Here is a 27420-nt window from a genome sequence, read left to right as displayed (position 1 = left end):
CATGGTGGTACATGTCTGTAATCCCAGCTACTTGGGAGAGTATGATAGGAGGATCACCTTCCAAGGCCAGCCTAGACAAAAGTACAAGACCCGATCTGAAAAACAATCCAAAAGCCAAAGGACTTGGGGTGTGTGCCTTAAGTGGTAGAACACTGCCTAGCAAGCATAAGGCCCTGAGTTTAATCTCCAGTACTGGAAAAAAAAATGAGGGAGAAGTGAAGGTCAAAGCTCTAACATACTGCTGTGGGGAATGAGAAAGTTTTCCGACTATGAACATAAAGCCCATAGTTGGTTGGAGACCAAGAGTTTGAATCATATATGCTACTTTTTCCAGTAGCACACAGCAGGTCAGATTTAGTCTTAGAGACACTGAAGGGTTAGGTTCTCTCAGGTTTGAGTGGACAGGGTACACAAGACAGAAGTACAAGGCAACCAGAATACTGAAGGTGCTATGAAGAAAATAGAAAAACTCACTGTGGGTCTAAACTGGTCAGAAAAGGAAGTGAATTTAGGAGTCATTTGTGGGTCAAAAATGGAGTTGTCCATGTAGAAGAGGTCTCAGCCAGAGAGTGCATATCTTGAGTACAGACAGTAAGAGGTTGAGTCAGAGAATAGCATACTGGAGTGAAAGGTGCCCACAATGCAGGAAACTAGGTGGGGAAGAGAGAGGGAAAGCCATAGGGGTAGTTGCTGACATGGTGTGGAGGCCAACATCGTGGGAGTTCGGCCTTATAAGCTTGGGAGTGGAAGCATCTGTCTGTAGGAATGGGGACCTTTACAGGAGGAGGAGGACTGGTTACTTGGAAGCCAACATAGTCCCCAGGAAAGGGTCACCATGCCCAAGGCATGGGGAATGGGAGAAAGAGAAGTAGCTTCCACCAGACAGGGCCTCAGCACAGGCTCCTAGGGGCTGGGGAGGGGCTGGGCTGGAGTCATGCTCAGCCTTCATCTTATCACTTACTAACTCTTCATTTCCCTGTGAGATAGTGAAGTGGCTTGTTTATCTCTGTACCCCCAGCACCTGGAATTGAATGTCTTCCCAATGTAGATGCCCAATGAATATCTGGGGAGGGAAGAGGGGACTATAGCAATCCAATAAATAGGCCACATTTGTCCTGCTCTGCTCTGTCCCTTATAGAAGTCAGCAAGGACATGCCCAGTGTTGCACCCACCATGAGGCTGAATGAGCAAGAAGAAACTGACAGAATCATTGAAATGCAACGCCTAGAAATCCAACGCCTCAGGGACCAGATCCAAGAACAAGAGCAGGTCCCGGGGTTCCATACCATTGGTGGGATTCGGCTTCCTTCCCTTGTTGACTCAGAGGTGGATTTTGAAGTGCATACCAAGTGACCCTTCTGGTGAACTGTTTCCAGCCACAACCAGAAGCACCTGTGTCTGTCACCAGGCCAGACACATGCCAGACTCCCTGCAGGCCCTGCAGCACTGTCCCCACCAACCTCTTTCTTTTGTCCTGAGAACTGCAGACATGGTCAGAATAAAAGTATTTGCCCACAACCTTGTCCAACTTCTGCTTAACTAGGTGGTGGGGTGTGGCAGGGAAAGAGGATTGGGGGCCTATGGCTCATCCAAAGCCACAGTGGTTTGTCCTGTGTGGACACCAGGCTGCCTGGATTGCAGAGATGGTGTGGGACTTGGAACTGGCTTCCTGCCACCTGCTTTTCTTTCTGGGCCTGAGGACCAGGATGCCTGCTTGCATATGTCACCTGCTGCCTCCTTCCTGGCTTTCTTCTCTGCCAGCCAAGTCAAGAACAGACAAACCTCTGCAGTTTCTTCCCCTTTATAAGTGTAAGACAATTTTCTTTTTTTGTTTTTTGGTACTTGGGATCAAACTCAGGGCCTTGCACATGCTAGGCAAGCACTCTATCATAGATCTACATCCATAGTGCTAGTTCTAAGGAGTTTTGTATAATGGTGAGGGAAAAAACGAGAGAAAAATAATGAACACAGTGGGAGACCAGAGCCTATGAGTGGGAAAAGATTCAGGCATCCTGAAATATCACCCACAAAGGTGACAGCCCCTTGCATTATCATGCCAGGTGGCTGAACTCTTCTGGGTTTCAACTTCATTCTGAACTAGCATCTTAACTTTATCTTGGCAGAAGAAACTGGCTTGAAATGAGATAGGGGTGGAGTAGGAGGCTATGGGTCAGTAGGGCCAGATTACCCAAGGCCTTAAAGGCACATGAAAAATATTGACTGAAGTTCAGAGGCTAATGCTAGGCTACTGTGAACCACTGTCCTTCGTTTTCCAGGCTCTTGCCACACTGGCCTCCTTTCAGTTCCCCCAGTTGGCTAGGGTATCCCTGCCTCTAGATCTTTTCACACACTGCTTCCTCTGCCTAAAGTGCTCTTGCCTACACACCTCCTTCAGATATTAGCTTAAATGTCACTTCCTCAGAAAGTCAGTCCTTGACACATCCTCATCTAAATTTCACCTGCCATATTGTTTTCCTTCATAACTGTCACTATAATATATCCATTTAGTTGTTTAATGTCTGCCTCTCCTGCTAGGAGGTTTCCATGAGGATAAGAGTATGTCTGAGTCTAAAGTTCACTTGAGTGTCTATGTGGCACTTACTGAAGGAATCCAATAGTAGAAGCAAGGGGCCCAGTGAGAGGGAAGCTGTAGGTGTCCAGGTGTGAAAGGTTGGTGGCTTGTATCAAGATGATGGCAGAGGGGAGGAAGAGAAGTGAACTCTTCTGAGTTAAGGATTAGTGAGAGTTAGCCAAGCTGGGGGTTTAGGGGACAGAGCATAACCTGAAAAGAAGAAAAAAGTGAGGAAACTGGAGCTGCTCTGAAGACCAGAAGGAAGTTCACTATGGCTCAGACATATCAACATTCAATGAAAAATATCTTTGATTTAAGACATCACCTACAAGATGGACCTCAGTTTATAGATGAGGAAGCAAAAACCAAGAAGAGTAAAGTAACTGCCACATATCACACAGACAGGGCCAGGGTTGCAGCCTTATCTACCCAATGGACTCCAGAGGCCATGTTCTTATGTGCTGAGCTGGAGAGGTGCCCATGTAACACACCATAGGCCAGGTGCTGCGGATTATAGGAACATGATTCCCAGAAAGTATAACCAGAAGAAAAAGGAGCAGAAAATTCTCAAGCTGAGCTAACCTGAACCTAACCTAAACCTGGCTACTGTACAGCTGGTGAGGAAAAGTAGGAGGAGGGAAGAAGTCTAAGCCAAAGGAGAACCCTCCCCAGCCAAACTTGGCACATTGGCCAGCAGCTCAGAAGTGTGTTTTCTTAGGTGCACAGGGGTAAACACAGCATCTTGCTAGTGAATCTCAAGCCAGAGGTACAATCTCTGCATTCTGTCTTTGGTGCTTCTATACAGCTGGCTGGCCCTGCTTCTCTGACTGTTGCATTCCAGACCTCTCTCCATTTTGCCTACCTGGATTCCATGGGAAGACTGGAGGCACTCCCCCTACTAGAGCCACCTCCTTCTTCACAAGGTCTCTACGACTGATTGACCCCTCATTGGTGGAATGGGCCTGGCAGTCACTTCTCCTGCAGCAGCTGTGGGGCCCACCAGTTACCCGTGACTCTATGTCAGTACATGGGCTTTATTCTTACTCATCTGTTGGCAGTCCACCATTGAAGTCTGGGGACCCATTCAATTCTGGTATGATAGCTGGTGCCTTTTAGGGCTCCTGCGCCTTTCTAGCATAAGAACCTCCAGAATTCCTCTCTCTCTGGGTCTCAGACATCCATTGGGCTCCTCCCCTTCTTCTAGATTTTTGGCATTATGTCCAGACAGCATGAACTGCCAAGATGAGCCTCCTCTGCCTTCTTGTTCTCTCAGCACCAAGACCCTGCCCCACACTCAGGGTCTGGCATTTCTACCTTTCTTCACTGCTTCTTATACAAAACATGGCGAGCTATTGCCCATCAGCCATGCACAACTGGTGTTCCCAGGAGGCACCTGAGGGATACAGGTGGGTCTGGGAATATCTGTGTGCCCAGGTAGCAGCACTTACAGTCATTGCTCTGGATCTGGAGTGAGGGGTGAGAGAAGAGATCTCAGGACCAGGACTGGGTTCATTCTTCATTCTCCTTGAGTTCCCCAAGGCTGTTGGAGGTCCTGGAGCCTGCACATGCCTCATAGCTGAGGTACAGTCAGACTCTTCTGAGTTGAGCTAGGCTGGGCAGAAAATTTACAAGGAAGTAAATCCTGTTGTGCACTAGACAGCAGAAGGACCTTTCCACAGTGTTACCGAATTTGTATTTATTGCTCATCTATATGTGTCATATGGTGGAATTTGCAGGGGCAACAAGTGTGGACTAGAACTTACTAGGCACATACTGCATGGAAAAATATATTAAAATTGGGACAATGGAGTTCTAATTCCAATCAGAGGAGATATGGAAGCCCTTCTTTGGCTACAAGTGATGGAAACCAAATCTGAACAGCTTAAGCCAAAAAGCAGAATGTGTTATCTGCCTCTGGGGTGCCTCGTGGACTGTCTTTGACAAAGAAGCACGAAAACCTCAAGAAGGACTTGAGCCAGGGCCTAGGACACTGCTGGAGCCCCTTTCCTTCTCTTGTCCTTGCCCCTCTGTGCAGACCAGCTTTTCACTACCAGTTCAGCTGGCAGAAAAATACCTTAGCGCCTCTCCTCAATAGAAGCCCCCAAGCTGAAATGAAATCTCCAGTTCAATCTTAAATTGCCAAATGAGAGTCTGTAGGACCCAGCTCAAGTCTAGGGCTCACCTCTAGTCAGTCAACTGTTGCTCTCCATAGGGGTGAGTCACAAGATATTATCCTGGTTGTGAGGTTCTTCCCTGCAAAGAGGATGGCCATTACCCCAAAAAGTGTCTATCTTAGGGACCCATCAGTCACCAAGGTGTGAAGAGGAGTGCCTGCAGCACTGAAGCCCTGTAGCTGCCTGTACTGTGTGCACTTTTTTCTCCAAGTCTGCCCTCCAGGATAGCAGGAATGGTACCTCCCTAGCTCACCCCTCCATCTCCTGCACCTGCATAATACCTGGCCCAAAGAAGTGACAGAGTAAATGTTTGCTGAATGAATTCCAATATTTAATCCCCCCACAATTATATAGACTAAGTACTATTATTTCTTTCCTACCAATGAAGAAACTGAGCTCCACAGAGGGTAAGCAGTTCTCTTAAGTTATACAACTAGAGCTGGGACTTGAAACTTCAAGATCAATCCGGCTTCAAAACCATCGTCCTTTCTACTATTCACTTATTCATTCAACTGCATTTATTGCACACCCATTGTATACCAGGCCTATTCTAGGAGCTGGGACTACAACAGCAAATAAACAGGCAAATTTTTCCTTTATAAAGGTCCCATTCCAACAGAGAGACAGACAATAATCCACATAAGAAAAATATATAGCATATTGGAGAATGCTAAGTGCTAAGGAAATGAAAGGGTGGGGAGATAGGAAATATTAGAATATCTGTGATTTTAGACAGGGTAACCAGGAAGGTCTCACTGAGAATCAGGTGGCATTTGAGTACAATCCTGGAGGAAGAGAGGGATGGAGCTATGTGGGAGAAAAGAATTCTAGGGAAAGGGAACAGCCAGTTCAGAGGCTCTCAGGCATGCCCATGAGGTCAGACAGGGCCTAAAGATCATGCGAGGACAAGATGACCATTGGAGGGACTCAGCAGTGCAGGGCTGAGCATAGTGTAAGGTGGGAACATGGCAGAAGCAGGGATGGCCCTCCATCCTATTCTCCCCATACACCCACCCATCACCTTCCAATGCATAGAGGGCAGATTGGATACACATTTTCCCCATGGCAGCCCATGGCTGCCATCTCCTCCTCCTGACTTTCATTACTGCCCATCTGAGCTGCCCCTACTACCTCTGTTTTGGGGACAGAGTTCAGTAGATCTGTGCAGAGCCTCTCTTCCCACTTTAACTCATTTGATAAAATCCAGAACTAAAACAAAGACTTGCCCAGTCAATGTTTAAACTGAACAAGCTTTAGGCTTTGTTTTCCCCAATTCAAACTCCCAAGGGAAGGAGAAAAGGAAGGAAAAGCTCATGAAGCCCCTGCCCCAGCCCAATATGGGTCTGCCTGGGACTGGAATCTCCTTGGGACCAGAAAGGTAAATAAACATCAGATGTGTGTAAGCAGCTGGCAAGCCCTCCCAGGCCCTCTGCTCCCTGAGCCCCTTTATTATAAAGGGAGCATCATTACAATACTTTCAAAGTGGCCAGATGAATACCTGCAATGCCACACCATTGGCTCTCACATCCAGCCTGCCCCACAGAGAGCAGTCTGCCATAAAATTTTCTACAGGGGAAGAAGATCCACAGCAGTACCACCCAGCAAGAACATGGACACAGCCAAATGTGGACATTGGACATTTGAACTGTGGCCAGTCTCAGTTGAGATGTGTGTATGTAAAATATGCAGCAAGTTTCAAGACTTTGTACAAAATAAAAGACTGTTAAATAGTTCAATAATAACTTGTATTATTTTGGGAATTCAAATATATTCATCTTAATGTGTTGATTTCACTATTTCTTTTTTAACAGGTGAACTTTTTCCTTAGAAATGTTTAAATTACATATGTAGCAAATATTTCTACCTGCTGACAGTGCTGCTCTGGGTTAGGAGGCCCCCAGTCATCCCCACAGATGAAACAGTCGGTCAGGCACAGTTATTTTGTGACCTGAAAATGGAAAGATAACTTTGATTTTTTTTTCTTTTCTATTTCATATACATCAGAAGGAGAGAGAAGAGGCCTTAACAGGTCTAGATCAGAAGATGAGTGACAGCCTGCTCCCCAGCCCAACAAGCCGCCAGTGTGCCACTCTGGAGTTGTGCGTGTGGTGCCGGATTTGCTGATTAGAAGCAGAGTTCTGGCCACGTTCCCTGGAATCCCCCTTGGACAGCCTACACAGTGCAATTGCATCCCCAAGGCATTTAGGGCCCTATACAGCCTGAGCCAAACTTGTCTTTCTGGTTTTATCTCACACTGCTCAAAACCTCCACATCACATCAGTTCACTTTTATTTATTCAGTTGGTCATTCAGCAAATATTTATTGATTACTCCCCATGTGCAGGTTACTGGACGCTGGCTACTGAGGACGTGATGGTTAGCAAAATAGACACTATCCCTATATTGGCTAGGAACCACACATCTGAAGGTGGAGAGATAGGTAACTAAAAAAAGGAAATTAAGCCCTTTGCAATAAAAGCATTTGTGGGGGAAGCATAGAGATTATGAGTGCATCCAAACCAGCCTTCAGATCAGGGAGGACTTCCTGGAGAAGATGACATCTCAGTTGAAGAACTGAGTTGACGAGACCGAGGCTGGGGAGTAGTAACTACCTTCGGCAGAGAGTTGGGCACCAGTGGCTCATGCCTATAATCACAGCTACTCAGGAGGCAGAGATCAGAAGGATCTTGGTTGAGTCCAGCCCAGGGAACAAGGTAGGAAGATCCCATCTCGGTAAATAAGCTGGGCCTGGCAGTGTACTCCTGTGGCTCTTCATGGAGGCGCAAGCAGGAGGGTCATGGTGAGGGTTAAGGTTAGGCCAGGCCTCGTGCCAAAGGCATAAGACCCTACCTGAAGAATAACCTGAAAAGGTAAAAAGAGAACCAGTGCCTGTAGCTCACGCCTGTAATCCCAGCTACTCAGGAGGCAGACAAAATCCCAGCTACTCAGGAGGCAGACAGCAGGAGGATCACTCTTCAAAGTCAGCCTGGGCAAATAGTTTGTGAGACCCTATCTCAAAAAGCCCATCACGAAAAAGGACTGGCGCAGTGGCTCAAGTGGTAAAGTGCCTGCCTAGCAAATGTGAGGCCTGTAGTTCAAACCCCAATGCTGCAAAACACAAAAAAACAGACAGAGAAAACTCCAAGCTCAAAAACCAGAAGGGCAAGGTCAGGTGACAGACACTCCTCTGACTGGAGGGTAGGGGCTGTGTGCGCCTTGTAAAGGAGTGTGGCATTTATTCCTAAGTGTTTATTCTGGTAAAGGCCTCTGTCCCTCCTCCTGCCCCCCCACCCAGCAAGTTCCAGCCACATGGGAAGGCATTTGAGGGCTTGAAAGAGAATGGCCAAAGGGCTCCTGGGGAGCAAAGGGTGGAAGACTAGGAACTAGGACTGGGCTTGGGAATTGGCTGGGGCTGTGCTTTGGGGCTGAAGCTGGGTTTGAGGGGGCTAGACTCAGGAACAGGTCAATTCTGGAGCTGAAGGTGTGGTTGAGGTCTAGCACTTCAGACCCGATCTGAGCTGGAATTAAGAGGTGGAACTAAAATTTCAAGCCACATGAGGGGCTGGGTTTGGAAATGGGGCTGGGACGAAGGCCATGGGGCAGATGGACAACATTCCTTCTGCCGCCATGCAGGTCTGTGGCTGGTGCTCCAGCAGCTGACAGAAGCCCCTCCCTTCCTCGGAATGTCTCTGCCCAGCAGAAGGAGCAGTGCCACGTCAGCCAATCAGTTCAGGCCCTGCCCTGGAAAGCGCACCTGTTACTCACCCTCCCTCGGGCTCACCTGAGTGCAGGTGAAGTGTCTCCCCGGAAACAGAGCTAGAGCGTCCCACCTGCCAGGCCCTGCCTGCTCAAATCGGACCCAGCACGTCCAGGCTTCTCCGTGAGTGCCCCACAGTCCCCACCACCTGCTCTGCCCCGCCCCCACCTTCTTCCACTGGCTCTTCCCCTGAGGACCTCCACCCCACCCGAGCCTGGGCCCACTATCCCAGTACACCCGTGCCTGCATTTTCAGACCAACAAGTCGCAGCCCAGGGGAATGCTGGGACTGACTCTGCCCACAGCCCCTCCTCCACCTCCCCTGGGGACGTTTATACCTGTCCTGCCCACCTTGTGTGACCATAGCCACTGCTTCCTTGTGATATAAACCATGCACAGCCATGTCATTTTGTTCCTGGAATGATCCAGGACCTGTGTCCTCCGTCCCCTGCTGCATCTCATCCTGTTCACTTAATCAAAAGGCATTCATTGAGTATCCTTGCAGGCTGTAAGCCCCATCGAATTCTGAATTGAAGATGTCTAGTGATTCTCTCCCACCCCTCAGGATAAATGCCACTGTCCTCACTTTATAGCCAAGGAGACTGGGGCCCTGAGAGGTGATTCCTGGAGTTTCCCTGTCACACGCCAAGTCCCTCAACTGGGCTCCCAGGGCCCTGTGCTGACCAGACCAACTCACACTGGGCACTTAGGGCACCAACAGGACCTGTTTGCTTCTGTCCCCTGTGTCAGCAAACTAGGCTCCTCGAGGGCAGGGCCCACCCCTGCTTTGTTTTTGCACAGTGTGAATTGTGCTAACTGCCCTCTAACAGACAGGTTAAATGGATAGCCACTGTTAGGTCCCTCCCCACGCTCCCATGGTGGGAAAGACTATGCTGGGGTGAAAGTCCAGAGCCCTCCTTTTTCAACTGCACTACTTTAGAGAAATCGTGGAGGAGGATGTCACCAGGGGAGGGTGCAGAACAGTGGAGAACCAGAAAGATCAGTGGGAGGAGTGGAGGAGTGAAGTGGCAGATGCAGTGGGGTGGGAGCAGGACTGGATGGAGAAATGTTTAGCGGTGAAGCCTGGGATGAGTATTAGGGATGGCAGAGAGAGATGAGGAGTCCCCGGAGGCTGAGAGGGTGGTGATGCCATCCTGGGTGAGGAGCACAGAGGAGGAGCAGGTTTGGGGTTAGATGACACAGCTTAGGTTGGGGCCTGTTGCATCAGAGTTGACTATGAGACATTAAGGTGACAATTGGCTCAGGAGAGATACAGGCTGAAGAGAAGGATTTGGGACTGGCATCTTTTATTGTCAGTCAGGATGTGAGATGGGAAGGGATTAGGGAAGGATGGTGCTAAAGGTCAGATGCTAACCCACAGAGGAGGAGGAGCCACAGCTCCAAGAAGGTTCAGGATCAGGCTGCTGGTCCCAGAAGGGTTAAGTCATCAGTCCCCACCCCCACCCCAGACTCCCCCCACCAGGAACCAGCAGTGACAGCTGAGGCCATGTGAGTCTGATCCTGAATGAGGCTTTATCTCTGGCTGTTCGTCCCATCATCCACTGTGGCACCAGCTCCCTCAGCCAGCCGGGATGGAACAGGAGACTGAAAGAGCCAGAGCCAGAAAGGTCAGGGGCTGGGCAAGGGGATTCCCTGGAGGGTGGGGGTGTTCTGTGGAGGTGGGAACTCTCCTTGGATCACTAGAGGGACTTTGGGGGATCCAGAGGTCACTGGGGAGGATCCCAAGGCTCTTCCTCAAGGCCCCTACGTAAGACCATGAGGGCCAGGTGAATGTGAGATGACACCCTGATCCTGTCCCTGCAGGTGATGGTAACCATAGCCTGGACTGAGAGAAGAACGAGACTCTGGGCCTGGAGCTGCCAAGCAGGTGGTGGGGGCACAAGGCCATGAGCTGTACCCTCTGACCCCTGACACCAACCTTCTGCCCTGACCCTGACCCTGCCTGACCACGCCATGTCAGAACGAGCTCAAGCCCCGGTGGGCCGAGAGCTGCCCCCCGATGTGCTGGCCGAGCAGGTGGAGCTGTGGTGGTCCCAGCAGCCACGGCGTTCACTGTTGTGTTTCTCTGTAGCTGTGGGTCTTGTGGCTGGTTGTGGGGCAGGTGGTGTGGCACTGCTGTCCTCCACCAGCAGCCGCTCTGGAGAGTGGCGCCTAGCCGTGGGCACTGTGCTCTGCCTGCTGGCCCTGCTGGTTCTGGTGAAGCAGCTGATGAGCTCGGCCGTGCAGGACATGAACTGCATTCGCCAGGCCCATCACGTGCATCTGCTGCGCAGTGGTGGAGGGGCTGATGCCCTTGTGGTTCTGCTCAGTGGCCTTGTGTTGCTGGTCACTGGCTTGACCCTGGCTGGGCTGGCTGCTGCCCCTGCCCCTGCTCGGCCGCTGGCTGCTATGCTGTCTGTGGGCATTGCCCTGGCTGCCTTGGGCTCACTCTTGCTGCTGGGCTTACTGCTGTATCAGGTGGGTGTGAGTGGACACTGCCCCCCCATCCATGCATCTGCCCCTTCCACTCACAGTGGCCACAGTGGCAATAGCAGCATCTTCAGCGTCTCAGGACGGTTGTCCTCTGGCCAGCGGCATGAGACCACCTCCAGCATCGCCAGCCTCATCTGATGGAACCGGAGCCCTCCTTCCCATGACCTGCCTCACTGTCCCCAGAACTGTGCCAGGTCATGCATGTGTGTATGCATATATGTGTGAGAGGGTATGTGTGTCTCAGAGCTGGGTCAACTCTTCTGTGGGATTACATGATGTGCATTTAGGAGCCCAGGTGTACCCATGCATCCACACCACGGGAAGTGAATGTACATCTCCTTGAACTTCGCATTTGTGTCTGTGGACTGTCATCTGCCTGTCTGGGTCTGGGGTCTCTAGGCAAAGAAACATCTGGGATCCCAAATTCTTGACCCCTATTGCCAACATCTCTCTCCTCCATAACATCATCAGGGATTTCCATAGGGGTGATGGTTGCTCACCTGGGACTGCACCAGTGACTGTTGGTCGGGGACAGTAACTGGTGGCAAAGCAAGAGGAACATGGACTCTGGAATGAGATGGGCCTGGATTGGAATCCCCCTTGAGCACCTAGCAGCTGGGGCCTCAGGAAAGTGACTTAGCCCCCCTGGCCTCAGTTTCCTGAGGATCATTTCACCATCATTTACAAGCATTAAATATCACCATGTATGGAAGGACTGGGCTTATGGCAGATATGCAGTAAAATGGTGACTGCTATTGTCATTGTTCTTGTCTTCACTTCATCATCTTACCTCAGAGAGCCTCCATTCCTCTACTTCACACCCCACCCTGTCCAAGGCTAACTCTTTGCTCCCATCTCAGCTTATCAGTGGTGACTTGAAGGTGTTCTCAGCCAGGTGCAGAGTTTCTCCTCTCAGGTAACAAGGGACAAGAGGGGAGAAGGGACAAGTGTTGAGAGGGTGCACAGATTTGGGAAGGTGTTCGGTTTCTGGTCCCAGAGAGCAAGTGGGGAACCTGTTCCTTTGCCTTTTGCTCCTCCCTGGTTCAAAAGAAGTCTTAAGTGTGAGGCGATATTAGCTGGTTTCCCTAGAGACTGCACCTCCCTTATGCTGTCTGCCTTCTGCAAATTCCCCAAGGATGGCAGGGAGGCTGCATCTCCCTCTCCTGCCTCTGAAGCCAGAACAGCCTGCAGTTCGTGTAGTGGCTGCACCAGCTGGTCTGGGTTTCCAGGCATGGGAGAGGTGTTTGAATCTCTCTGGGGTGGTAAGAGTCACTTCCTGCTTGGAGTCAGCCCTGGAAGGGATCTCCCCTTCTATGGTATGCAGTGACATTTCCTGGTGACTACGATAAAGTTTCACTGGACGCAGTGTGCAAGAGCAGTGGTTACTGCTGCATCACTTCCTGCTGCACAAGGTGCAGACACATGAAGTCCAGGAAAGAGATGGGAAAAGCAGAGGAAGGAAACCTGTCTCCTAAAAGACTCTAATGAGGGAGAATTCCTGTCAGCAGGCAAGGGCAAATATGTCTTCTGGAGAAAAAGCCCAGCAGGTGGATGAGGGAAAGAGGGCAGATCCAGAAAGGGAAGACAAGGAATGTCCAAGAATGCCCAGAACAATGGAAACCTGTCCCCTGAATATTCAATAGGACCTCATACTCCACACATTCAAAATAGGACCCCTGCTTTCTATCTTGAAGAGCTCCTCCATCTTGTCTGAAGGTATCACCAATCGCCTAGGGATCAGGTCAGAGATCTTGGAGTGGTCCCAGATAGTGGTAGCACTTTCACGCTCTCCTTCCCCTAGACCAAAAACAAATCAGCAACTCCTCCTGTTCATCGTAAATATTTGCCTGATAATCCACATCTCCATACTGCTGAGAAGTGACCTTCTTTATCTTTGGCTAAATTGTACAGCAGTCTCCTCACTATTCCCTACTTTTACCCTTTTGTCCTCTCAAATCCATCTTCCCCTGCTACATACACTTGAATCAGTGATCATCCTAAAATGAAAATCTACCTTAAAATCTTTCTGTGGCTTCCAACCTGTTACAGACTTCCTAACACTTCTCTGGGGAGCCACATTCCCTGACTAGTGACTTGCTCCTTTTCTGTGCCATAGTACCCTTAACTGTAGGCGCTAGCCTATGATTCTTTCTTTGTGTGCCTGACTCCTCAATCAGGTATTAAGCTCACCCTGACAAGGTTTGGGTCTTGCTTATCTATGTATCCCTTGTGGACCTGACACATAGTAGGTGCTTTGTTGGGAGAATGAAGGAGTGCTGCTTGGGCGATTGGCAATGTATGTGCAAGGAGCAGGGAGACCCACTTTTGGTTGGGAAGGGTAGATACATACACTGGGCCCTGACTCTTTCTTTCCTGAGGCTCTGTGCTCTCTACCCCCCAGAAATCCTCACTCTTCCTGGGCTCCAAAAGAGATCTCCCCCTAGACCAAACCTGGGCAATGAGAGAACCACAGAATGCCCTTCCATCCTATAATATGGATGCTTCCTGTGGAGACAAGGCTAGACTTCTTTTTTAAAAACTAAAAGAAATCAGAAATGCAGAGGGTATGGGGAGACAGGGGGCTATACAACATGAACATCCAACTTAGTGGATGCCACTGCAGACAAGGCCAGCATTGGGCTCCCTAGAAAGGATGCAGAATGGAGAATATGGCTGGTGCCCACAGAGGGCATGCTTCACAAGCGTGGAAGTTGGCATCTATCCACCCAACCATAATGTGAAACAGGTGATGGAGAGAAGCACAGGCAAAGCAGAAATTCTTCTACCTCCTCCACCACTAAAGCAGACCTGCCACCCCCTCCTGCCATCAGCTGGTTTCTTGAGTCATTTCACTAAACCTCTGCATGACCCACACCATGGCCAGCAGTCCACTTGCCTCTCTGTCTCTCTCTAAAGCTGCCTCCTGACAGTGCCTCCCCTTACAGTACTCACTTCCTGTCACTTGGTTTAGATTCCCTGGCCCACCATTTCGCCCACAGACTCTAAGCCTCACACTCCAGATGGGGGTGGGCGGGGACCCTTCACCGATGAATCCACCATCTGCCTTTGCTGCACCTGTCCCTCTTCCCTGCATAGTGAGAAGTTCTTAGGGAAATCTGCAGTGGGCCAACCCCACCCTCAGCAGCAGCTGACTCAGACCCCCTCACTTCAAGAGAAAATGAGTGGATGATGGGAATCCTCCTCTTTTACTCCTGTGTGCTGAGTAGCTTTGTCAGCCCAGCTAAGGAATTTGGACTTTGTCCCTGGGACACTGAAAAACAAGGAAAGATTTTACTCAAGGGAGTATGTGGCAATAATAGGTATAGGTTGTGCTGGCTGCTATGTGGGCTAGGGTTTGGCCTTAGGAGAAAGAGAAATGCCCAAAAATCCCAGAAGCACTGTCTCAGCTGACCCCTGAGGGATGAAAGGTTGGGAAGCAGATCCCAGAAAGAAGGAATAGCTTGAGGTGGGGCCCAGAGACAAGAGGATTTGGCTCTTTGGAGGCACCATGGAGGGCTGGTGAGGCTGGGAAGGGGTGAGGGGTGAGGCAGTAGACGTGTGCAGGACCAGTCTCGGGGCTTCAGAAGCCCCTTAGAGGTGGGCTAGTTTCTTACACTCAAGAGGAAGCCACTGGAGGGTTTTCAGCATAGAAATGGCCTGGTTAGAATTATGTTTTCAGAAGATCATGCTGCCTGCAGAATAACGAATTGGAAGAGGGAAAAATGGAGGCAGGGAAACAGGCTGTGAAATTAAAGCATAGTCCAGATGTTTTAATCTAGTGGTGGCTACTGGCTAGAGTTCAAAGAGAATAGTTTCAATGAATGTCCAGAAGGTGGGATCCCTAGGTCCTTACAACTGATAGAGAAGCAATTTCAGATGGAAGAGAGGTGATTGGTTAAGCATTAATCAAAGAAGTGTTGAAGATACAAGGTAGAGAAGAGGTCATTCTTAGAACAACGTCCCTGGGCAAGGGGAGGATGGACACAAGGCACAAATTGAGGGCTCAACTCCACTTTGTTAGAAGGAAGAAGGTAGATATAAGAAAGTTTGTGGGTTTTGAAGCAGAAAATTGAGGGAGGCCCTGACCAACAGCTATTTTCTCTGCAAGGTAGAGGCAGTTTTAAAGAGCTGCTATGGAGAGGGAGAGGGATCTGACCAGGAAAAAAGCAAGATTCCTGGACACTTTGAGGGCCTACATGAAGTGGGAACAGGCATTACCAGAGGCCAGAATGCAGGCATGGGGAGCAGTTGACCTCAGGTTAGAGTTTCACTATGAGCGTGCAGTGGGACGGGAAAGCTGAGGATATTGGCAATGAGTGAAGAGAAATGACAAGAAGGGGCTAGAGAGGCAGAGTAGGGCGGCCTGGGCTTACAGGCTCCAATTGGGTGGCAGGGGAGATTAAGAGAGAGAAACATACATGTCCCCCTTGGCTTCACAATCAAGACAGGTTCTCAGCCATGTCACCTAGGTACTAAGAGACTATGATCTAGAAACTCCCCAGTCTGGTCTAGTGCAGGTGGTTCTTACCCCGCATCCAGTCACATTCCACATGAGACCTCAGGCCTCCCTAGAGGAACTTCCTCCATGCACACCCCAGGGGACCTACACATGCTCCCTCAGGCTCGGCATCCTGCACAAGGACAGGGGATGCCCTCTTGAGTATTCTCCAGCACCTGTGACTGCCCTGGGCATAGAGTTGGAAGCCACCCCAAGGGCTTAGAGAACCACAGACAATGAAGACCAGGCCTGTCTGGGATGGAGCTAACCAGTTCTACCTCCCAGCCTGCTCTCCAAAACCTGGAGCTTTCACCCTGAAACATCTGGTTCCCCATTTGCTGAGTGGGGATGGTCATCCCAGGCAAGGTTGGGACGAGTCAAAGCCCCAGGAGTTTCCCTGCCTGAGACAGTTTTATCCCTACCTCAAGGTGAGATATTGGTGTTATAGCTGGACAAATCGGGCTAGCTGCAGTTAACGTGTTTGAGCTTCTTCCTCTGAATTAAGGCTGGTTACCTGTTGTGGTGGCCATTGCCTGGGGTGGGGGGGAATATAGATAGCATTTGCTGTCTTCAACCTTACATATAGAACTCATTTAGTCCTACTAACAACTATCCCAAGTACTGTTACCATCTCCATTTTGCTGAAAAGTTGGAGCACTGTGGAGTTAAGTGACTTGCCCAAAGTCATACAGCATGTAAGTGACAGAGCTGTGATTCTCAAATCATTTTGCTTCTCTGCTAGGATGCTGCTGGAGTTTCTTAAACTTCATGTCTATGACTTTTGTGACACCTCGTCCCTCCACACCTGTCTTTGACCTCCCACACAGGACATGGGATGTGGCCATGCCTCTGGAGGCATCCAGGAAACTGGGTTATCCTTAGAAACCAGGTCTGGATTGATGTCCCCAGAGCAGAGGAGGTAGTGGCAGCTGCTGAAAAGTGGGCAGAGCCAAGCTGGGGCCAGAAACTAAAGTTAGAAAACAGACCACAGAAAAGGTCAGGTGAGTGCCAGGCCTCCCAGAAATTCTAATTCTCCTAGTTCTCTGAACTTATGGACCCAGGTCAAGCTCCCTCCCTGTGCCTGGGGCCAGGGATGCAGAACACAGAGGTAGTGAGGCCTGGAAAGACAGGGTCCAAGGTTTTATGACTCCAGGGCCTGCTCAGCCAGGCTTGGCACTAGACAGCAGGTTCTGAGAGGAAGCTCTACTTGTGGACTCTTGCAGGGTGCGGGCTCAGGTACAGCAGTGCCTAATCTGACATTTACCTTCTCCTGGCTCCTCAGACATCCTGCCTGAGCCACTCTCTGGTGCAGCACCTCTGTGTGGAAATCAAGGGAGCTCAAGGGCAGGGGACTGGCCCAACTATTCCTCCCTCAGAGGCCAGCATGTGCCCTGTGCGCCATGGCTTCGTGTCCTCTTCCAGGGTCTCAGACTGGGACAGCCTCTGCTCCTTGCAGGCCTTCGACAGTCAAACCATCTCTAGATTCAGGAGCAACTGTGGAGTTGGGCTACATTGGCCGGGCTCCCTTCTTCTCTGGCTGTTTCCTCCATATCTCCTCTGCCAGGCTTCTACACAGGACCAACTCCAAGAAAGCTACTTTTCCAGTCCGTTTTATCCTACTTTGATCTGAGATAATAGCTTTATTGCTAGGCAAAGCAAGCAAGTTGTAAAGAACATGTTTGAGTCACCATAGGGGTCTGGAGGTCCGGAGTCGTTCAACAAATACACCTGCCCCTCAGAATCCAGTATGGCAGGGAATTGGTTCCAGGACCCATCAGATTCCAAAATCCACAGACGCCCAAGTCCCTTATATAAAATGGTGCCATATTTGCGTGTAACCTACACATATCCTCCCACAGACTTGCAATCAGCTCTTGATTCCTTATAACAATACAATGCTTACACATCATCGTTTGGTTTCAGCATAGTGCTTGGCACATGGCAAATTCAAGTTTAACTCTTTAGATCTTTCTGCAATTTTTTTTATTTTTTTGGTGGTACTGGGGTTTGAACTCAGGGCCTTATGTTTGCTAGGCAAACACTTTACTACTTGAGCCATGCCCTAGCCTTTTTTGCTTTAGTTTATTTTTCAGGTAGGTTTTCATGCTTTTTGCCCAGGGACAGTCTTGGACTGCAATCCTCTTACCTCTACCTTCCCAGTAGCTGGTATTACAGATACAAAGCACCACACCCAGTTTATTTTTTGAGATAAAATCTCACTAACTATTTTTGCTTGAACTGACCTTAAGCCATGATCCTCCTATCTTGGCCTCCTGAGTATCTGGGATTACAGGCATGAGTCACTGCATAAGTACTATTGACCCAGTGGTTGAATCCTGTACTGACAATCCTAGAGATCTGGTTCTCACATATCATCGACTCTTGCTTTCAGTGACCACATTGCTGAGCATCCCAAATCCATGTCCACAGACTGAACTGCTCCCCTGGGCATCTCTACCTGGAAATTCTATATCCAACACTGACTGTCTATCCCCCAGATCTGCTCTTCCTCACTGCTGCCAGCTGCTGAGCCAGAAGCCAGGGCAGCCGTGTGCTGACTTCCCAGCTGTCCAGATCCAAAGCCAACAAGTTCTGTCAACTCTGCCTCTTCCCTTTTGTCTGGAGTCTCTTTACCCTGTGCCATACCTTAGTAGGATCTTATCACATATCACCTATCTCTCTCCCTCTCCCTCTAGTTCATCTGTGCACAACAACCAGAATGACTTTTCTATCATGATTTTATCACTCTTTTTCACACACCACACACACACAACAAAGCCCACACATGAGCCTCAGTTACTATCATGCTGAAGCGTGAGCTCTGCATCTTGACTTCCAAGGCCCTAACTAGTCTGGTCTGCTCAGTGCTCATCACTGCCATGGGCCCCTCAAACACTATCCTCCAGTCGTTCTGAACCTTATTCTTCTTTCTCAAAACCCTCCCTGCTTCAGGCACTCCCTCACTTTCCATTTCTGCCAGCTCTTCCCTTAAGGCCAACAGTGCATCCCAGTGGACACATGGAAGGGTGACTTCTTTGCTCGTGAGGACAGCCCCTTGATTGGGAATGATCTGGAATTAAACACATGGTTTCTCAAAACCACGTGTGTACTCAGGACCCTGCCTTAGCTGATTGGACCAGTGGTGGATACTTGACCCAGATTAAACTGAACAATCTTTGTCTAAGTACTTAAAACTTGGATTAAAGGGTTTGGGAGTCCTAGGTGTGGGGAGTCACATGGAGAGCCTGTGACAGAGTGCTAGAGGTAAAATGCCTGACCTGCAGTTACAGGGATCACCTTCTTTCTGCCTGCCAATTTAGCTGTCCATTTGATTTTGTGCAGCTGCCAAGATTCTCCCCCAAACTCCTTTCTACTGTTTGAAATTAACTCAAGCCTCTCCTATTTGAAGACTGTCTCCCTGCCCAATCTCCCTTCAGCAACTATGACCCCATCCTCCACATCCCCTTTGCTAAGATTCTTGGTAAATTCTTCCACATTTCCTTCCACTTCCTTACCACGCATTCATTCACCATTAGTGTACAATTCAACAAATATACCTGTTCCTCAGAATCCAGTACGGCAGGGGATCAGTACCAGGACCTCTCAGATTCTAAAATCCACAAATGCTCATGTTTCTTATTGCAGAGTGACTCAAGTGGTAGAGTGCATGCCTAGCAAGTGTGAGGCCCTGAGTTCAAATCCCAGTACCGCACACACACACACAAATCTTATAGAAAATGGTACACTATTTGCATACAACCCTCACACATCCCCCATATGTACTCTCCATCATTTCCAGAATACTTATAACACCTGACACAATGCCTACACATTATTTCATTTGGTTTCAGCATAAGTACTTGGCACATGACAAATTCAAGTTTTACTCCTTGGATCTTTTTTTTTTTTTTCCTAAATATTTTTGGCCCATGCTTGGTTAAATCCATGGATACAAGCCCACAGAAACGAAGAGCAGACTGTATTTCTTAAGCATCCGCCTTGTGAGAGAATTTGAAGGCACAGAATAAGTCACAGCCTAGGGCTTCAGAGAGCTCACTGTCTAGCTGTGGAGACAGTCTAGCACAGTAACAGGCAGGTGCCAAGTGTCATAAAGATTACAATAAAATGTGGCCAGGACAATATGAAGAAACTCACAGGGTGTCACTGAGGGAGAAACTAATGGAGAAAGGGAGGTCTGGGTACTGTTTTCTAACTATGAGTGAAATGCTCTGGTTTGGGAAAAAAATATAAATGATGACTTATTTTAATTCAAAATGAAAATAGATTTATTAATTCCTGTGTAAAACACAATATATTATACCAGATTAGCCGCTTCATCGATAAGAAACATTTCAGTAAGAAACTTGGCACTGGTTTCTACCTGCTCAAACACATCATCCAGGCACATTTGAAATCACGGCACGGTAGTTATGCCCAGAGGCCTGTTGTCAAAGAGGACAAAGGAAGGTAGGGTTGCCAGGTAGGGGGAACAAGGTGAGCAGGACACAAGTGGTGAGGGAGAATAATAAACAGTTAAGTTGGGAGTACAGAAGGGAAAGGCAAAAAGGAAACCAAGAGTCCTTTCATCATAATTGTGTGTTTTTAGGCTGATAGAAGGGAGCCATTGAGAGTTATTGAGCAAGAGAGAGTCATGGTCACTTTGGTGGCTAGTGTCAAGAAAAGGACTGCTCTACCCCTGGTCAATCTTAACGCTGTAGCCACATCTGTCCCTGAGGACTGAGGTTCTCACATAGCATCTGTTGTCCTGAAAATCAGGCATGGAAGGAAGGGGGAAATGTCCAAAGACTGGGGCTCAGAGAGAGAAGTGGTCTCTGCTTCTCTCTGTCTCCACTTCGACAGCCCCAGGCTGGATGTAATTGTCCTCGATGAAGCCATCATCATCCTCATCTTCACCCACCACTGGGTGGTTCCCATTCCTTGTCTCAGGTAATGGGCGGTGCTGGTAACTGGCACGATATCGGCGACAGACATGGAATTTAGCAGCAAGTGCGATGAGAAGAGAGAGGACCACAGCCCCCAGCACAACCCCTACCAGCACAGGCCATCCCCGGCCCCCAGTGCCTGGATCAGGAGCTATGGCTGATACTGTAGGGAGCTCTGATGGCTCCACCTGGGCTGTAGAGAAAGGGACAGCATTATAAGTGGGCCCCAAATGAGGCTCCCTGGAGAAACTGAGATGAGTGAATGCAGGGCCCTTCCCCCAGTCCCAGAAGCTAAGGGGAGCCCACCTCCTCCTCAACCACCCACCCTCTATCACTCACTTTGGTTTGTGTCATACATAGAGGGGTCTGATGACATCAGTGAACTTCAGCCTCTGACTGAAAAAGCCCGGGCTCCAGACAGACCTTAGATGCCAGGCAGCCCTAGGGCACGAGTCCTGGAAAATACACAGAAGTGTAGGGGTCAGAGACGGCCAGGGGTGCACATTCCAGGCCACACTCACAGCCACATTAGGGTGCTGCACAGATGCTGGGGATTAGAGCACTATCCACTTGTCCACAGAAGAAAAGGCTCAGAAACCAGCTGTGCATTTGTAAGGGACAGTTACAGGGCTCAGCTCTAGAAGCTACTAAAACAATAAATAAATCCCAGTGCTCTTACTGAGCATTCCTTAAGATTCAGGCACAAAGCAGTGTGCTCACATTTTATGTGGGCATAAAGACTATCCCCACCTTACAGATGAGGGCGCCAATGCCCAGAAAGGTGAACAAACTTAAAAAAAGCCCCAAAATTTGAACCCAGATCTGACACCAGGGCCTGGCCTGCCACACTTCTTGATAAACTGAGGACAGGAAATGCAGCAGAGATGGGTTCTGGCTCCCAAAGACTGGACAAAAGCCATTGTTTGGAGCTGCCTAAACATAGGCCAGACCAATGAGAAAGATGCATAGCAATCCCTGTCTACCACCTCTACCCACGGGAATCCCACATTCTGCCCCCAGAGGGAGGCTTACGCCAGGGACTATCCCAGCAAGGGCTGTCTGAAGCAGGAAATGATGGGATGTGCTTCACCTAGGCCAGACACCCTGGAAGAGCTCATGTGGGCTTAAGCGCCCCTGAAGAAGCAGCACCTGAGTCAAAGGCGTGTGGAGAGGCACACCTGAACCTGGGGCAGAGCTGTAAGAACACCAAAGTTAGGGAAGTACCATAGAAGGGACAGCTAGGGCTGGGCAGTTCCTGCAGGAGGAGTCCCTGGGGCAGAGTTCAGGGAAGTGCATAGAGAAAAGCACCCAGTGTCAAGAGTACCCTGACATATGTTGTAACACAGATACCTGAATGACACCCTCGCTCCTCACACCCAACCATTGGTTCTCACTCTAAATATCTCCACTAATATGCCCCTCCTCCCTACCCACTGCCTAGTCCCCTTGCTGTGTCCAACCACCTTTGCCTTGTCCCTCCAGCCTCAATCTCTTAACTGGTCTCTCCCAACTTTTAGTCCACTCCCCAGAGTCAACTCTGATCCTATCACCTGCCAAAACATCCTTCCAGAACTCCCTGTGGCCTTGGTATGCTTGTGAATTCCTAGCCTGTCCTTGGTGGACTTGCAATCCAGCACGGGGCCTTCAGACCAATCTCTTCTTCCTCAGCGCTACAATCCCTGCCCACCACTCAGACACACACGCCTGACTCTCACCCTCCTGCTCCTGACCAAACCCTCTCCTCAGATTTTTGAGGCTTCAACCAGGCCAAATCTCTTGCCTGTGAAGTTGTCCCAGGATCCCCATTGGGTGACCTCTGCCCTGTCCTACCTGGTAGGCCACCAGTCAGAACTGGCCATTACCAGGTGAGCACCTCCCTGAGGTCTGAGGACTGGGCTGATTGATATGTAGTCTATGGTGCAGGCGGACCAACACCTCTGCTGCTCAGATCAGGTTAGGGAGGTGAATTGGGGGAGGGTAGAGAGTGTGTTTATGGAGAAAGGGATGACTTAGAAAGAAGAACTACATTGTTCATTCACTTACAAGCACAATTAGTTGCCTACAGCAAATCTCTCTCTAGGCACTAAGTTCTCAACAGATGAGTTTGTTACACTGAAATGAATTCAATTTAATTAGACTTTTCTAAGATTTTACTCCTGTTCCTTTCCTCCCTGTCCTGGTTTGTAAATTCTTCCCAAAGACACACACACACACACACACACACACACACACACACACACCACACACAGAGTCACCTCACAGAGGCACATAGATATTCCTCAAAACACCTCTGAATCTATAGCCCATACTAGCCTACCCGTGCGCCCCCCCCCCCACATACACACTGTGTCACCCCACCCCCTCAGGTCACACAAGAACACACAACCCACCCAGATCTGTCATTTCTTTGCTGCTCCCAGTAGCCCCTGGGACTCCGTGGAGAGCCCGGGTACCCTCTCCCACGCCCCCAATATCTTCCCTCTCTGCTCCCACCTTCAGGAACTGTGCACAATCCGTGGAGATAGCTTCCGGCTGGGCCGGCAAAACCTGGACAGGTGGGCGGGCCAGAGCTGCCGATTGACTCACCTGGAGAGGCAACGGGCGGGGCGAGGGCGGAAGCACAGGTGCCCAGAGGGCTGGGCATGCAGGGCTGCGTGCAGCGCCTCCAGCAGGAAAGACTCAGACTACATCTTCCCAAGTCTTCACGGATTGCGGGCTCGCCCCCACTCCTAATGCTGGGGTGTTCCTACTGCTGGAATACAGAGGAGCGTCCAGGGGCCCTAGAAGGGACAGACCTCAGCAGGCCGCTGTTCAGGCTGGTTGGCCCTGATAAACAAGTGAATTTCCAGTGATGGGTACAAAGTCCAGAGTTGAAGGGGAAGCTTTGCAAGCCTGGGAAGGAGGTGGGCTGGAGCCAAAAGAGAAAGGGAGGGCCTTCTTTGCAGCAAAGCCAGAGGGCTCAAAATTCCCTGCAAACCTTTACGTGTATGTGTGTGTTTATTTAGACGGGGGCGCAAGTCTTTATCTGGACTCAAGGTTCCTGTGACACACCCCCTCCCCCAACAGACAAGCTGTAAATCTCTCCCTGTGCTTTCGGCTTACCTTTTGTCTTGCTCCTCAGCCTGGGCCTGGTGCCTCTTTGTCCTTCAAGATACAGCTCAGGAGTCACCTCCTCTGAACTCTCTACCCTGGTAAGCCCTGCCTGTTCCAAGCCCAGGGCACCCTCTGCATGCCATGCAGCATTTCCCCATTAGCCTGGGAGGTTTCCCAGGAGTCTCTAGAACATCTCTAGGTTCCCAGTATCCAGCACAGTGCCTGAAGCAGGGTAGGCTCAGTAGATATCTGAGAGGAAAGGTTGACTGTGCCAAGGCATATATTGCACCAGGATCCACAGGAACCAACAGGGCACAGCCAGAGCAATGGCTGCCCAGATGTGGGTGATAGGAAAAAATCGAGATGTCCTCATTTAAGCACAAAGGGCTAGGGTTGGAAGAGAGGAGAGATGGGGGAGGTTAATCAGTAACAAACTACAAGATCACAAGAACAAAAGTTAATTTTACTTTCTTGAATGTGTGTTAAAACCTTGAATGCCAGTCCCAGCTAACACAGAGGCAATGGTTGGTTCCCTGAGCAGACAGCCCACCTGTCCACTCTGTTCCACCTGTCCAAAGCCTCCCTCACCCTGGTATATCCTGCCCTTTCTTATCTATGGCCAATGGGTTCAACGTAAATAGCCTAGGCCTTCCTTCCTCAGATTTTATTATAAACGACTCTGGCTTTTTAGATCTCATGTTGATGGTTTCCCCCCACCTCCCAACTGCTACCTGTCCCTGAAGCTTGTCCCTGGACAAGTCCTTTCTGACTAGCATCTGTACTGGCTCAATTAACCATTTCTTTCTGAGATCTCTTGGTCTCATGAGTTTTGTTAAACAGGGGCATGGTAGAACTACCTGAAGAGTAGAGGCCAGTTGATGGAATGTCTTAGGACATCGTCCTGATTCACCAGCAATAGTCCTCTCTTATTAGTCCTCACCTTCACACTCTGCTCCAACCACACCCAACTTTTTCTACTCCTGGCTTTGTATGCTCTGTTCCCCTTTTCCTGGGGCTCCTGCACCCCCAACCCCTCATCCCACATCTCCCACTTAGCAAATTATTCCTCCTGGGCTCCTCACCTCTCAGGTCCCACCTCAGGGGTCTCTTTATCTAGACCAGTCTTTCCTGATCCTCTCTAATCTTAATGGCAGCCCCTCCTCCCCTCCTGTGTCCCACAGCCCTCAGCCCTTCTCCCCCATAGCCCTGACCACACTACTGTGACTTTCTTTTTGGTTGTAGGATCTGCATCTGTCTTGTTCTCTTCATTTCCCCAATGTCTGCATTGGCAATAATGAGTATTTCTGAAATAAATGAATGAGAGGAAAGTGATGGAACCCTAGATGGAACAATGAAGTGCCAAGGAAAGTGGGTTTTATTTTTGAAACATGGAAATCATAGGATTTGACCAATATTCGTTGAACATCTACCATGTCCCAGGCACAGCATTTGTTTTCATTAATGGAGGTATTCATATAGCATAACCTAATTCACATAACATAAAATCCACCCTTTTAGCACATAATCCATTAGCATTTAGAACATTCATAACCTTGTGCATTACTCTTGTTCTAAAACACTACTCACACCAAAGGATATACCTTACCTAGTAAGCAATCACTCCCCAACTCCACTCCCCCTAGCCTCTAGCAACCGCTGATCTGCTTTTTGTCTTGATGGATTTACCTATTCTGGGTATTTCATTTCATATAAATGAAATCATATTTGTGCCGGCTTTTTAATGAACTATGTCATTTGATCCTCATAACCATGCTATACGATAGATATTAATTGATTTAACAGATGAAGAAAATAAGGCTGTGAAAAGGTAATTGGCATGAATCCTTGAGAAGAAAATAAGCAGAGGCTTCACACATCTATCAGTCAGTTCTTTATTCAAAGAATATTTATCGAATGCCCACAACAGAGCATAGCCTGCACAGCACACATTGTTGTGGCAACCTGCTGGATGCCCCCACAGCATGGAGCACAGAAAGCATGCTGGCTCTTCAGCCAGGAGCTCTGATGCACTGAACAGCCTTTACAACCTTCCATGGCAGTCCTGGCAACTGTACAGTAAGCTCTGTGCAAGCTGCTGGGAACAGAGTTTATGTTACCATAAAGTTTTCATTCTGATGGGGAAGATGGGGAGCACACAAGTAAAGAAATAAATAAGATTGTTTCAAATAATGATGAGTACTATGAAGAAAGTAAATTAGCTTCATGCGATAGCCTGATGTGAGCATGGGAGAAGGCTGCTACTTTAGATTAGATGGACAGAAAAAGAGAGGACTTGCTGAAGGTAAGTGAGACATCCATCATGCCAGTATCTATGGGATGAGCATTCCAAGCTGAGAGAACATCCAGAGAGTGAGAGGCAGGAGTGTGGCTGGTTTGTTCAAGCAATAGCAAGGATGCTGCTGGATGATAGGCAGTAAGGAAGGTGGGGTAACTGGTGTTGCTGCCTCAGGAGCATGTTAGTCTCCCCTCATAGGAATAGGGGCTCTGTCCATTGCTGGTTTGAGTGGAGGAAGCCAGAGTAGAAGCCGGGAGTCCAGCTAGGAGGCTTTTGCAAGCATCCAGCGGAAGGGAGATGTGACGTCCAGAAAGTCAGGAGTTGGGAGAAATGTCCAGATTATAGATATATTTGGAAGGAAAAGCCAACAAGATTTGCTGACTGGATGTGGCATTTGAGAAAAAGAAAGAAATCAAGAATTTTGACCTGAGCAACTGGAAGGCTGCACCTACCATTTACTAACTTGGGAACACTCTGAGAGGAACAAGACTGGGAGAGGAATCAGGACCTTGACTTTAGGCACTTGGGATGCCAGTGAGACATCAGAGTAGAATAGTATGGAGGTACAGCAGAGACTAGCCCGGACACCTGGGTAAAAACCAGCAAAACACGTATGATTTTTAGTCAGGTGTCAGAGTGAGATTCCCAAGGTGAGAGAGAGAGAGAAGAGCTCTGGAATATGCCAGAAGTAGAGGTCAGGGAGGGGAGGAGACGCAGGAAGTAAGTATGGGGAGTGGCCAGTGTGGTAGGAAGCAAAAGAAAGCATTTCAAGGGCGAAGGCTTGGTCAAATGCTGCAGATATGTCAACCAAGATATAGACTAAGAATTGACATTTGAAACTGGCAAACTGGTAGTCCCTAGTGACCTTGACAAGAGTAGTGTTCACTGGTGTGTTTGGGACCCATGCCTAATTGGAGGGTGCACGAATTTGCAAACAGAGGAAGTAGAGACCTCTCCTCCAAGGAATTCTGCTATAAAAGGAGCAGAAAAATGGGGCAGATACTGGAGAGGGGTGGAAGATGGAGGAAGGATTTTTTTTTAAGAGTAAAAGTTGTTAGGCCAGGTGTGTATGCTGGTCAGAATAACCCAGGAGAGACAGGAACTTGATGCAGAACAAAAGGAAAAGGCAAGAGTGAATGAAGTCCTTAAGGAATCATGTGAGAGTGGGGTCAAGTACACAGGCATGGCCTTGGACTGGAATAGCAGACTCCCTCTGAGTCACAGGTGATAGGTGGCCTATACAGGTAAAACCCATCAGGTCTGTAACAGGAGCCTCGGGAAGTTTTCCTGATAGTTTCTGTTTTTCTAGAGAAAGGCTAAGTCTTAGGATCCATGGGTTTTAGAAAGGATCCAAGGATTTTAGGAGCAGTTGCTGGTGGACTAAAGGGGTTAGGTGGAAAAGATGGAAGGTGGTGTGCAGATAGTGGTGGTATATGAGGTTACTTAGGAAACTGTAGTTCTTGTTAAAGACAAATCCTGATGTATGAACCATGGTGTGGTCCTGAGGAGGCACCTGCAGAGCAATGGTGGTTTTATTCTTATCTGAAGCATGTGGTTAACCTTCTGGATCAGAGGTCTAAGGATAATATTCTAAAA

The 27420-nt window shown here is 49.0% G+C and overlaps 3 protein-coding genes across 8 annotated transcripts in view; 2 read left to right on the top strand and 1 right to left on the bottom strand.

The window, feature by feature from the left end:
• Cfap57 (cilia and flagella associated protein 57) overlaps nt 1-1508 on the top strand; it is a 74108-nt gene extending 72600 nt beyond the window's left edge. For both annotated transcript variants that reach the window (XM_074080409.1, XM_074080410.1), the window contains exon 23: nt 1139-1508. In XM_074080409.1, coding sequence (XP_073936510.1) covers nt 1139-1353 — 215 coding nt within the window. In that variant the 3' untranslated portion in view covers nt 1354-1508. The remainder of the gene's footprint in view (nt 1-1138) is intronic.
• A 6961-nt stretch (nt 1509-8469) lies between these two features.
• Tmem125 (transmembrane protein 125) lies at nt 8470-11749 on the top strand. Of its 2 annotated transcripts, none has more exons than XM_074080408.1 (3): nt 8470-8625; nt 9985-10129; nt 10326-11749. In XM_074080408.1, the coding sequence occupies exon 3, from the start codon at nt 10476-10478 to the stop codon at nt 11130-11132; it is 657 nt and encodes a 218-aa protein (XP_073936509.1). In that variant the 5' UTR covers nt 8470-8625; nt 9985-10129; nt 10326-10475; the 3' UTR covers nt 11133-11749. The 2 variants fall into 2 exon arrangements, with proteins under 2 accessions (XP_073936509.1, XP_073936508.1); XM_074080407.1 differs by having other exon boundaries at nt 9971-10129.
• An 8342-nt stretch (nt 11750-20091) lies between these two features.
• C7H1orf210 (chromosome 7 C1orf210 homolog) lies at nt 20092-23885 on the bottom strand. Of its 4 annotated transcripts, none has more exons than XM_074080404.1 (3): nt 23538-23885; nt 23022-23215; nt 20092-20628 (listed from the first exon to the last, which is right to left on the bottom strand). In XM_074080404.1, the coding sequence occupies exons 2-3, from the start codon at nt 23077-23079 to the stop codon at nt 20306-20308; spliced, it is 381 nt and encodes a 126-aa protein (XP_073936505.1). In that variant the 5' UTR covers nt 23080-23215; nt 23538-23885; the 3' UTR covers nt 20092-20305. The 4 variants fall into 4 exon arrangements, with proteins under 4 accessions (XP_073936505.1, XP_073936506.1, XP_020031319.2 ...); XM_074080405.1 differs by lacking the exon at nt 23538-23885 and adding an exon at nt 20775-20890 and having other exon boundaries at nt 23022-23430; XM_020175730.2 differs by lacking the exon at nt 23538-23885 and adding an exon at nt 20775-20890 and having other exon boundaries at nt 22929-23027.
• Nucleotides 23886-27420: the final 3535 nt, after the last annotated feature.

Source organism: Castor canadensis, chromosome 7 (genome assembly GCF_047511655.1).
Source record: "Castor canadensis chromosome 7, mCasCan1.hap1v2, whole genome shotgun sequence".
Lineage (NCBI taxonomy): Eukaryota > Metazoa > Chordata > Mammalia > Rodentia > Castoridae > Castor > Castor canadensis.
Note: the sequence above shows the minus strand (reverse complement) of the source record. Positions and strands in the feature narration are given on the sequence as shown.